This window comes from Myotis brandtii, unplaced genomic scaffold (genome assembly GCF_000412655.1).
Source record: "Myotis brandtii unplaced genomic scaffold, ASM41265v1 scaffold298, whole genome shotgun sequence".
Taxonomy (NCBI): Eukaryota; Metazoa; Chordata; class Mammalia; order Chiroptera; family Vespertilionidae; genus Myotis; species Myotis brandtii.
This window is the reverse complement of record NW_005361391.1, coordinates 3,041,124-3,053,846: the sequence shown is the minus strand read 5'-3', so window position 1 is coordinate 3,053,846 and position 12,723 is coordinate 3,041,124. Positions and strand designations below refer to the sequence as shown.

At 43.8% G+C, this 12,723-nt stretch overlaps 1 protein-coding gene across 5 annotated transcripts in view; it reads left to right on the top strand.

The window, feature by feature from the left end:
* The window catches only part of DUSP22 (dual specificity phosphatase 22), a 56,149-nt gene that overhangs the window by 13,210 nt on the left and 30,216 nt on the right, over positions 1 to 12,723 (top strand). For all 5 annotated transcript variants that reach the window (XM_014542319.1, XM_014542320.1, XM_014542318.1 and 2 more), the window contains exon 3: positions 4,805 to 4,887. In XM_014542319.1, the coding sequence (XP_014397805.1) occupies positions 4,879 to 4,887 (9 nt within the window). In that variant the 5' untranslated portion in view covers positions 4,805 to 4,878. The remainder of the gene's footprint in view (positions 1 to 4,804; positions 4,888 to 12,723) is intronic.

Sequence of the window (12,723 nt, the reverse complement as noted above, 5' to 3'; positions counted from 1 at the left end):
CTCCCTCCCTCCCTCCCTTCCTTCCAGTAGAATCCTCTGCATGTCACACTGCAACTTCCTTTTTTTTTTTCTTTTTAACTTTGCGATGATTTACAAACAATTTTCTCGCACCTGGTGATTTTTCCACCTAGAGAAAAACCACAGACAAACCCGGCTTCTGGATCCCAGTCTTTGGTGAGAGCCTCTCATTTGAGAAACCTGTAACTGGCAGCTGGCCCTGCCCAGACACAAGGAGGCAGAGAATAGAAATTCAAAGATCTGCTCCATCTAGGCCAAGAGGGTGGGATTAGCTGCTTCCTCACATCTTAGCAAGTGCAAAAGTGGATGTCAGCAGACACAGGAAGCCCTCATTGTTTGAAGATGTCCACAAAAATCTAGAAAAGTGGGAAACAAACCCAGGCTGTGTGTGTGCAAGTGATGTGCGTGGGCACTTGTCTGCAGTGTCAGAGCTTTTGTTCAGTAAGAACTGCTGTGGTTCCTGTCTGAACAACCAGACTGAGATGGTGAGCTTCTGATGGGTCCCTGCAGTGGAGCTGAGTATGGAGCACAAAGCGAGAGCTGGGAATCAGATCTCTTTGAAGTAACCGTGCATTTGGAAACATTCAGATGTGATGGAGACTGAAGCCCATACCACAACCTTTGGACTTAATCTGGTCATGATGATGATAATAATGGTGACAACAATACCATTTACCACATACCAGCCAAGCACTGTTCTCAGCATTTTATATCATTTAGTACTTCCAGCAACCCTTTGAGGTGGTACTCTTGCCATTTTCCTACATTATAGGTGAGAAAAGTGAAGTACAGAAAAACTTGCCCAAACTCAGGACCAAGCTCAGGATTGGTAGAGAAGGGAAAAGATAGAAACTGCCCCATTTTGTTCCCCAATCCAGGTTGGAAATAGATCTATTTAAAGGTTGAACCCACTAACAATTTATAACTGGAAGTTATTACAGTGCGTAGTAATTTGTAACTAGAAGTCTTTCAGTTTTACAAGGTGAAGTATAACTGCAAATGGATTGGAATCTCTTGCTCATCACTCAGCAGATTCTCAGCTTGGGAGACAGAAGTTTTTTAGAAATAACTTTGAACATGGCTTGGGCTTCAGTGTCAGAGCAGAAGGGATTTGGTCTCTCTATAGCAGAGACCTTCCTTCTCCCCTCCTGCCCCCCTCATCCTGCATGGCCATTTTTTTGAGTTCACAAACAGCGCAGCAGGTGTTTGAGTATTAGAAAGGCATTGCCAAAGAGGTTCTTTCCTCCCAAGTGTATGTTTTTCTTGAGCACTTGTGTTGCTAGTGTTAATTTCTAATGCTTCTTTGAATATATTTTTGTTGATTTTATTCAGAAGAAATTCTGCTTGACTTTGTTGGACTAGCTTATTTCCAATAGCCATTCTGGCATCTCCCACATCCTGTGACTTTTTACCCCTGTCCATCTTCTGTGTCAGTATAGAATGCTAACTTTCCTTCCTGAGGAAGCATGTGACTGTCACTTTGCCCTTTAGGACAGCATCTTATAGGAATCCACCTGCTCCCTCCATGAGGTCCACCCAGTAATGGGTGGAGTCTTCCTCCCGGTGAGGCAGGGGATATTCAGTAGCAGAGGAGGAGAATATATTGGGTGTTTCTGTTTTAGTGCCCCCATTGTGTGAAGATGACAGTTCCTCTTCAGAAGGCCCGCTAAAGCCGACCCAGTGGGAGGGAGGAGTGTTGGAGATGGGGAGGGTAAAGGGAGACAGGCGACAAGGAGTCCAGAGCCAAAGGAGATGTTGGCAGAGAGAGGATATGAACATGGTTAGCTGCTTTTCACCTATAAGGGGCTGTCTGTTCATTTTACTTATTAATGTAAGTTCTATTGAATTTTGTGAACAGTGTTTTTAAATTTTTGTCTTCCTTCATTATAAAAAAATGTAGACTTATCAGTTAAAATTTAAAAATCCAAACATGAGCCCTGGCTGGATAGCTCATTTGGTTAGAGCATTATCCAAAATGCCAAGGTAGCGGGTTCAATCCTCATCAAGGCACATATAAGATGCAATCAATGAGTGCATAAATAAGTGGAACAAGAAATTGATATTTCTCTCTCTTTTCTCCCCTTCCTCTCTCTTCATCTTGGTCTCTCTCTCTGAAATCAACAAAATAAAAAAATAAAACCCAAACATGATGGAAATGTTAGAGTGAAAAATTCCCAAAACCTCCTATCCTGAGATAACCATTGTCAGCAAATTTTCCTGTAGACTTTTTCCCATTTGAATTCTAAACTGTAATCTTCCCATTGATTTTATTAATACTGACTTACTGTGTTTGTGATGGAAGTGTCTGTGAATTGTTTTCTAGCTTAGAAATGGGACCAACATACTGCAGTGAGGCAGGGGCCCTGTGTAAAGTGCACGCAGCCTTCCTTCCGGAGTTCTTGATTCAGTGTAGGCTGTGACTGTACAGGTGTGTAGGGGGCCTGGGAGCCTGCATTTCCAGCATGCTTCCAGGAGATGCCTGGCTTCTGCTTGACAGGCCCCGGTTTGAGCAGCACAGGACTGAGTCCTACACCTCCAGGCTACGCATGTGCATGTCAGTGAGCTGAAAACCCCCTGGCCAGAGTCTCATAGCTGCATTCATAGCTCATTCCGTAGTTGTAGGCAGCCAGCCAGAACCATCAACAATATGGAGTCCTGAGGAATAAAAGGTCCAGTGTCATCAGTAGCTTTGATGAAGCATTTTGTGCACTCTCAAGTTGATGGGCATAGCTTGTGCTTAGGGAAAGGGTAACCCCACAGTGTGAGTGTTGCTTTAAGGAAACAAAAAGCACAGAGCAAAAGGAGCATGGTCCACCAGGAACTGCCATTTTCTTTGGAGTCAGTGTCTTATTTGTGGTGTTGAGTGGTCTTCTGTATGCACATATGTGTAATCTTATTCCCAAACCACTTTTTTTATTGTTCATCTTAACCTGTGTTACAAAAGCATATTTATGGGGTGATGAAAATATTCTAAAGTTAGATTGTGGTGATGGTTAAAAAACTCTACATATGCTAAAACCCTTGAATTGTACACTTTAAAAGGGTGAATTTTATGGCACATTGATGATCCCAGTAAAGCTGTTTTTAAAAAGACAAAAACTACACTTAAACAAATATTCACCATTAAATCCAAATCCTGGGCAGGATCAGAATCTGGAAGCTCCTGTCTTCGAGTGTCCTGAGCTTGCCTTAAAGAGCCCACCTCCCCTGCCTTTCTATCTGTCTCCTCCGTGAACACTAGATGCTCTAGTTGCTCTTGTTTCACTTGTAAACTCACAAATGCACTAGTGATGACTGGACAATCACATTTTGGTGAGAATGTGGAGGCTGGCGGCCTGTGGATCCCAAATGATTCCAGTTCCTGCCTAATTCAGAGCTCACTGAGGGCTGCACCTTGGTGATCGATGGCTGGGTGGGGAGGGTCAAAATGGAGTCCTGTGTGTGTGAGGGAGATGGCTGCTGTGCATATCTGAATTTGAAGCTTGAGATGGCTAGAGCAGTGAAGAGAGTCTCAAAATCAATATTTAAATATTACTTTTAAAGTTTTTTCTTTCTTTAAGAGTGCTCATTGCAGAATATTTACAACAGTATTCTTAGGTTTTGTTCCATCATCAAGACTCATTAGAAATGCATTTTCCTCAGCCCTGTCTTAGACCTTGAATTAAGTTGGAGCCCAGGAATCTGCCTTTTTAACAAGCCCCCCGCCCAGATAGTTCATAAGCATGTTAAACTTTTAGAAAATATATAAAAAATAAAAAAATGAACTCTTGTAATTACCTTTCTTAAAGATGACCACTTTTGGGGCTAATTCTTTATAGCAGTTTTACCCACCTGGGTGTGTCTGTCTTTATGTGTTTTTACAAATTTTATTTATATTGTATTTATAGTTTTGTACCTGTTTTACCCTCTGTTTAACATTATATCCTGAGCAATTTCCCATGTCATTAAATATTCTCCAGAAACATGATAATTAAACAGTTAATTTTCAGTCTGTTTTACCCTCTATCATTTTAAAAAGCTCAGCCCAGGCCAGGACAGGGATAAGTGACCACCTATTTTTTGCTGGACCCTGTCTTGTAAATTAGAGATGGGTTCCAACGTGGTGAAATTCATGCAGTCTTTATTCTACATTGGAAAGTAATGTAATGGGTGTCTCCTTAGTTTCATATGCAGATAATTTAATAGCCGACTCATAACTTAGGGACAGTTCTGTTTAGCATTTCTAGAAAGTGTTCCATTTTTACTTTTGCCTTAAAGTGAATCTGTGTAAACCACAGTCTTGTCTGCATGTCTGGACCCATTCCTACTTTTGACATCAAGGCAGGGTCATCTCTGGCAGATTCCTATTTTTTTACACAGTAGTGGTCTTTTGTGCTTAATTTTAACTTGGATTATTAATCATTAAAAGATAATTTTAATACATTTTAAATATCTTTAGTGTTATGTGTTTTATTGGGTCTACAATTTGACAATTATCACCTACAAAATGATCGCATGGGTTCACTTCCTTTAAACAACAGTAATCATGATCACAGTGTTTATCGATCTTATTACCTTTCCATCTTCAGCTCAAAAGATGTGCCAGTCAGAAATAAACATAGTTATCTGCAAAACACATAAAAGAGAAAGCCCTCTATTCCCTAGACCTAGATTATTTGGGGTATGGTCAATTAGGAAGTTTCAGGAAAGAAAGATGTAAATCATTTTGGAGGCGTTTTCTGGCTAGACTTGAGGAGGAATCGCTTGCAGAGAGTAATGACATGCCCGTCTCTTTCTTTTGTGACAGATGCCAGAGATGCAGAACAGTTGAGCAGGAACAAGGTGACCCACATCCTATCTGTCCATGATAGTGCCAGACCCATGTTAGAGGTAAGAGCGTGTGCTGAGGTGCAGGGGACACCCGTGCGCTCCTCTGGTTGCTGTTGTGCTCCGGGGACTTACATCCACAACCTGCCTATGGAATGTGGAGGGTGTGTTGTTCCCATTGTCTCCTGCTACATTTCGGGCTTGGCTTTCTTGACTATGTACCAAAGATAAGCTGGTGCTGTACTGATTTCCCTCTGGGTTTTAAGGACGTTTCAGACCCATTCCATTCCTTTCAAAATTATCTCCAATTTTAGAATCCAAAAGAATCTGGGCTGCTCATTTCCTAGTTGTTGTTTTTTCCTCACTTAAGCTCAATTATGTACCATTTGCATTTGGGAATAAAAGATAATGGGAGATAAGTCATCACTGGAGATTTTCGAAGGCTCCTCTGGTACAGAGGCTGTCAGTGTAGAAGCTGTTGTGTTTTCGGTTTTCAAGTAAACAAGGTGTGTCTGCCTGTACATATTCCCAAACCATCTTCAATGTTACCCCAATGGACTGTTTGAGCTGTTGTCCAGGAGCCAAATCTGTTTCTCTCCGTTAGCCTTGGCAGAGCCCAAGTTACCCCTTTTTAGGAAAGTAATGCATGTGTGGTTGTAATGTGTATTGTGTTTTTCTGTTGTAGGGTAGGGTTTTGGAGAAAATGGGGTGATTTGTTCTGAAAGAAATAATCATAGTTCAAGCTGTTTTCATTTAAATTCATATTATACAAGAATAGATCATACACTTTTATTGTTAATCTATTTTCCTTAGCCATTAGAGCTGCCAGATTAGAGTTAGTGTAAAACAAATGAGGACATGGAGGAAGAAGTGATTCTGTCAAATGTTGTACAGAGAACTGTAGATGGTAAGCAGCTTGGACCATTTCTTGAGATCTGTGAGCTGGCACTTCTGTTTCAGCTCATACTTCTTGTTAAGGTGCTATAATTTGTGTTGCAGTAAGATTTCATTGAAAAACACAACAACAATAGCACACCATTTTGGGGAAACATAACAGTTCCATTTTTTCATCTATGAATGACAGTTTGTATTTGAAGCATAGCGAGGGTATGGCCACCATCATAAGTTAAACATAAACAGTCATGATTGATTTCCTCTTAAATCATAACATGAGACTTGAGGTTTCCTTTATTTAATGAATGACATAGATGTCCTTCACTCCTCACCCTCCAACCCCGCCTCCTGACTTGATGCTCCATTTAGCGGAGCACGTTGTCCTTGTCCTGTATGAACATGGCCCTTGACCTGTCCCATTTGTAGCTCCTGCTAGATACAAGACCTGCAAGTGTTAGAAGTAAAGGAGCTTCAGCCCCAATCTGCCCAACCTCTCATTTTACACACAGGGAAATGAAGGGCTAGAAAGTGAAACAGGTGGGATTGTAGCCCAGTGTAGAGACCACTGTTTGCCTAAAACCCTCAGAGCTGTGGACAACTGTGTTCCCATCAATAATATACTGCATATTTCTTTTTAGTCCCTACATATCTCAGTCTAACTTCACAAGTATTCATGAATACATTCATAAAAAAATAGAACAATAGCCTCTCTGATGTAACAATTGAACTAACATGCTCACATTAAGTTATTGGAATAGAGGAGATTCACCGGGCAGGGATCAGACGGTTCAGACCTTTGGTTAGCGTTAGCCCCTGCCTGATGCCTATGGCAGCTTCTGTCTTAAATTGCAGCTCTTGTTCCAGAAGCCACACTCTTCACCAGCCTGGGCTAGGTCAGGGATATTAACTTGTTTGGTGTAGGTAGGGAATTAATAGATTTAATTCTTTTTTTAAAAAATATATTTTATTGATTTTTTACAGAGAGGAAGGGAGAAGGATAGAGAGTTAGAAACATCAAGATGAGAGAGCATAGATCAGATTTTTTACAGAGAGGAAGGGAGAAGGATAGAGAGTTAGAAACATCAAGATGAGAGAGAAACATAGATCAGCTGCCTCCTGCACACCCCTTTCTGGGGATGCGCCCGCAACCAAGGCACATGCCCTTGACTGGAATTGAACCTGGGATCCTTCAGTCCACAGGCCGACGCTCTATCCACTGAGCCCAACCGGTTAGGGCTAGATTTGATTCTTGAGCAGCCCTATGTTTTACTGGTCCTGATCCCCAGAGTTAAATAAGAACAGAGATGAAGGTGAAAGGGTAGATTGTATGCAGGGCCAAGCAGCTGCTGTGAGTTTCTCCCAGCCTGATGAGGGGCCCTAATAGAGAGTGGAGGGGAAAGAATAAGAGAGAAAGGAGCTGGACCTGCTTCATTTTCTAAGAGCTTCAAAGCCATGCATGTTTATCTTGTGATCCCTGACTTACTCTGGGTAGCACTAGTCTGAGGCAGAGCTGGAAGAGGGAGGTAGTTACTATCTAAAATAGAAAGGTTTCAGCCCTGTTGCTTCCACGCAGGAGTTCCGTGAGTCCTACTGTTGTGTAGCTGTCTGTGGATTGGGCAGTGCACTTTGGGTCATTTCCAACAAATATCTAACACTGGGTGCTTAGCATCAATTAGCAAGGGATTTTGGAATCTTTAGGTCTGTTCTAAGTGAGAAAGGGCAGTCATATTGTTCAGCAAGGTTTCTAAAACAGAAGTCAGAAGTCAGGGGCTTCCTGAAGAGGTCTGGTCAAAGGATAGGCTGTCAGACATTAGGCCTGGAATGTGATGCTTTGCAAAAAATAAATAAGTTTAGGGAATTTAACACCCCTCTGGAAAATTCACGGTTGTGTTGACAGAAAAACGGTTCCAGGTTCTGCATTGAAGGTACACAGTAGCCAGTCTATCTGAGCAGGGACCTGATACCATCTGTGGAACTATGTTCTGCTGAATACGGTCATGGGGATCCAGAGTCAGGAGGACCTTGGAAAGTGCCTGTAGCCCCACGAGTCTGGGTGAGTCTCCAGGGTAAGTGGGTGTTTAGAGGAATGCTCAAACACTTGAGTAGCCAAGAGGACTAGAGGAGGTGGTGCCAAACCTGATCTCGTTATTAATGGAGGCTGCTGGAGAATGGGTTTCTGTGACATCTTGGTATAGAAGAGATAGGCAAAATGGAAGATTGCACACTTTTTGTGCCTATTGTAGCCTCTTAGGTGTAATCTGTTGCAAAACCTAGTCAATAACGGTACTATAAAGTACACCCACCATAAAAGAACTCATGAATATGCTGACGACATCCTTAGTTATTATGCACTTACTGATTTTATTTAGGAAAGACTCTAAGGAACTTGGTTGATTTTAGTTAGATTAGATCTGATTTTTCATTATTTGGATAATTGGGGGGTTTCCAACATGGCATTAGCAGGGTCTCCCACTCTTCCTAGCAGCCTGATAAGTGGAAGAAGATGAAAGACGCGGTTCTCGACCTCTAGAGCGGCTGGGCCTGACCCTGGGCCTGGAGTGCAGCAACTTGTCTCTGGTGTTTCTGTGCTGGATGAGATGAAGTTCTTCATCCTCTGAACCAGGAAGCCAGATGGTCAGCTAAGGGGAAGAGGTTTGGTCAGCTAAGGGGAAGAGGTCTGAGGCTTCAATTATTATCTCTTCCGAATTTTATCTGAGGAATAGATCTTCTGGAATGAAGACTCTTAGAAACTTGGGCACCTTCATACTCACTTGAGTCAGCCCTAAACTAACAGGAGATGCTGAAGAGCTCTGGCTCCCATTTTCATGCCTGCTGCACAGGGTCCTGGAGATGACCTCCTTGATCCCATCACTGCGAGCAGGAAGCTGAAGTTCAGAGATGTGCAGGGACTTGTTCTTGATCCCACAGCTGGTGTATGGCTTTGTGGAAACCTGGATCTTCTCTCGGGTTTTCCAGTGTGCTTCCCTGCCGTGGTTCTCTGGTGCCCCTGACTTTGCCAACAGTATTGGTAGATGTTGCCACATCAGCTTGGGAAAGGGTTGTACCATTTGTGTCTTGATTAACAGTGTATGAAAGTGTGTTTCCCCAGACTACCACCACCACCGAGTTTTATTCTTCTTTACTTTTAATTAGCAATATTTTTGTTTTTTATTATTGCCTCAAGTGCCTTCCTCACACTGTTTAGTCTTTTGTCTAGACATTGAAGGCAGGGAGTTAATGATTTATTCATTTCTTGAGCTCCTACTACATACCAGCCCCAGGGTAGGTGCGGGAGATAACAGAAGTAAATCTCAGTATCTGCCCTGGCAAAGCCCTTAATGTATAAAGAGGATATGTATTATGGTTATTTTATAAATATCTCTATATATAAAACCCTAATATGCAAATAGACCGAATGGCAGAAAACCAAACAACCCGTCACTATGACATGTGCTGACCATCAGGGGGTGTGCGTGGAACATGGCAGGTGTCGGCCAAGGTGGGATGGTGGAGCAGGTGAGCAGAGGCGCCAGACCAAGGCGGGCGCCAGTCACTGTCATCGGGGTGAGCCTCTGGTGGTTACTGAAAATTCTTTGCTCCCGTATACCACAGTTCTGCCCGGCGCTCACTCCTGCTGCCGGCGCCGGAGCCACCGCTTGCACCCACTGCCAGTGCCCAGAGCAGGCCCCAATCGCTCGGCACCATCAGCAGGTGCGAGCGGCAGCTGCCAGCCCCTATCACCCCTCAAGGCTTCTCCACCTCCCCCTGTTCCTGAGGGGCGATCGGGGCCAGTAGCTGCCTCTCGCACCCGCTGCAGGTACCAGCACCACCACTCGCACCCACTGCTGACGCTGGCCCCAGTTGCACCCGCAGCTGGCGCCGGAGCTGCTGCTCGCACCCGCTGCCGGTGCCTGGCGCCGGTCCTGATCGCTCAGCGCTGTCAGCGGGTGTGAGTGGCAGCTGCCAGCCCGGATCATCCCTGAGGGCTTCTCCACCTCCCTCTGCTCCTGAGGGGCAATCAGGGCAGCAGCCACTGCTCATACATGCTGATGACGCCGGCCCCACTCGCACCTGCTGCTGGCGCTGGCCATCAGTGGGTGCAAGTGGGACCAGCGCCATCAGTTCGTGGGAGAGGCAACGGCAGGAGCAGGGCTGCCGGCAGACAGGGGACCAGGGGCCACAGTGGGAGGGGTCAGGCGGGGGTGCAGAGGATGGGCTGAGACCCGCCCCTGTGCCCACTGCAGCCTCGCGGCCCAAGTTCCTTTCAAGGTGCATGAATTTGTGCACTGGGCCCCTAGTTAATAATAATTACAGTCAGTGAAACAAGAGCTCTGGCTCTGGGCAGGCCTTTGGTGCTAGGAATCAAGTAGGAGCTGAGGCTGTGGAAGCTCCAGAAACAAGGTTCCTCTTCTGCTGTGTATATCTGGGGGCATGTGCAGTGACCAGGCGTTTGACCAGAGCTTTGGAAGGGACTGGAAATTTGGGAAGTCTGGTTGGTGGCATTTGAGCCAGGCGAGGCTGGCAGTGACAAGACATGATGCTTCTGGTGGGGCCCTGACACCACAGACCATACCTGTCTTGTCCACTCCCTAGAACTGGTGAGCCAGCAATGCATATGGCATCATCCCAGTGACAGCTGGCTCACGTACCCTGCCAGCAAGTGGCAGAGCCATCAGGAAATAAATCATTGCCACATACATGGTTTCAACATGAATGAATCCCAGCCCTGTAATTATAACATACACTGCATGTGTAGGTCTTGGTTGAGAAGCTACTTGCATTTAGTCAGAAGTGTTTTCTCATTTGTGAGCTATGTCTTTAGCGCCTACTGATGGCTTCAGATTTGAAGGGTGGTTAAAAACTTCTGCTACAGAGACGGTGCTTTTCAAATCAGAACCCTCATATTGTTCAAAGGTGCTAAGGAAGTAATATTGAGTAATGAAAGGTTTCTCCCTTCCTCTGAAAAAAGAAACATAACTCTTTCTAATGTAAAAGATTTCAGTGTTTGTTTCATTTTTCATTCTGGGTATTTAACCAGAACACCTGCAGGAAACAAACTATTTTTCACTACTAACAAAAATGCTTTAAAAGGTATTCTCATTCCTTCACTGGGCTAATAGCCCAAAGAATTTTAATTTTTAAATGATGTACATTTTAGGATTAAATAGAAAAAATATAGTTTGGTAACAGGGTTTCCCACGCATTCATGTGTGGAATAGTTTACCCCCCTATATTTAAACCAGATGTTGTATGTCTACCAGATAGGTTTGTTTTGTTTCTTTATTTTTATTGATTTCAGAGAGGAAGGGAGAGGGAGGGAGAGCTAGAAACATCAATGATGAGAGAGACTCATTGATCGGCTGCCTCCTGCACACCCCCTACTGGGGACCAAGCCCATAACCCAGGCATGTGCCCTTGACCGGAATCAAACCCGAGACCCTTCAGTCTGCAGGCCAACGCTCTATCCACTGACCCAAACCGGCTAGGGCCAGATAGGTTTTTTTAAGCTTAAATTCAGCTTGGATATTTTTTTTTCACTTTAAGTTGTGAGTTTTATATTTTTAACCATGTAAGTTGCAGTTTTTTATTACAATTTTTTAAGAATAAGATGTTTTCATAGGCAGGCATTTATTCCTGGTGATTCTGTTTTATATTTCCTTTAATACTAAAGACATTCTTTTTTGAGGTGTCTAGGCTCAGAATTTTCTTTTGATAGTTTGTTTGCAGTTGGCCCCTTCTGATTCTGATATTTACTGTTATCTATATGTCAGTACTGCTGCTTTGCTCACCTGTTTATTTATGAGGAAACTCACCAAGGTCAGGTATTCAGTCTGCTTAGACAGTGGTGCTGAGGGACTGAGGGTTCCTGGAAGGACCTCATTCCCCTGCTACATGTGTGCCTGGTGACCAACCCCATCTCTCTTCCTCAGAAGTTTTTTTTGGGGGGCTTCCCAAATGTAAGACAAGTCCAAGCCCAGCTTTTCAAAGGCATTGAATTATAAGAAACTGTGCTTCTTTGTGCACTTTTCTCCCACCCTTGTCCTGCCTGCCCAAGTGTTCCCCTCCCCTCAGAGCTCAGCCAGCTCTCCCAGTGCCCTCCAAACTCAGGGCTTCATCCCCTTTCTACAGTATTTTGGGTCTGTACTCTTGGTTGGGTTGTGAATTGTGTACGCTCTGTGACAGCTTCTTTAATATGTCAAAATAGCTGCTTGACCTCTGTTTGCTGATCTAGCCCTTTGCCACCTCTGCCCGGGCTCTGGAGCTGGTCATAGGCCCACTGCAGGTCACAGGAACTGAGGCTACATTTCCCCTGGCATAAGCCAGGTGTCTTGTCTCATACACATAGGGATGGGCCAGGGTGTTCACTGCAGCTCTGTTTGTAATAGCAAAAGACTGCCCGCCCCCCCAACACACACACACACACACACACACACACACACACACATTCAGCAGAAACTAGTGGTCAGTTATGATATGCCCATATTAAGAAATACTCTGCAGCAGTTCAAAAAGAAGAGGAGGTTTATGTGTGTGCACAGAAAAAGATCAACTGTTACACAAAAGAAGCAAATTGTACAATAATATCTAAATGCACACACATAAGGGTTTGAAAAGACTATGTCAAACTAAGAATGGTGAAAAGAAGTGGGATAGGAGAGGAGGGTGATGAGGATGAGTTTCACTTTTTTCTCTATTATTTATTTTTTATAATGGGAGTATCTTCATAGTATGTTTTTTAATGAAGAAAGGTAGGGCAGGAACACAGGCAGGTGGGTGGGCACACTCTTGGTAATAATGACAGGTAATAGAACTTAATTATCACTTTTTGTGAACAATTTGGAATTGTCATGTTACTGTGTAATTGATTTTCTTAAAAATGAACAATAAATTTAGTAAAATAAAAGAAATAATGACAGGTAGATTGCTTGGCTGGAATGGATTCAGTGTTTGATAACAGTGTTTTCCATGGATTCATGTGTGAATGTGTGACACCAAACAAGCTAC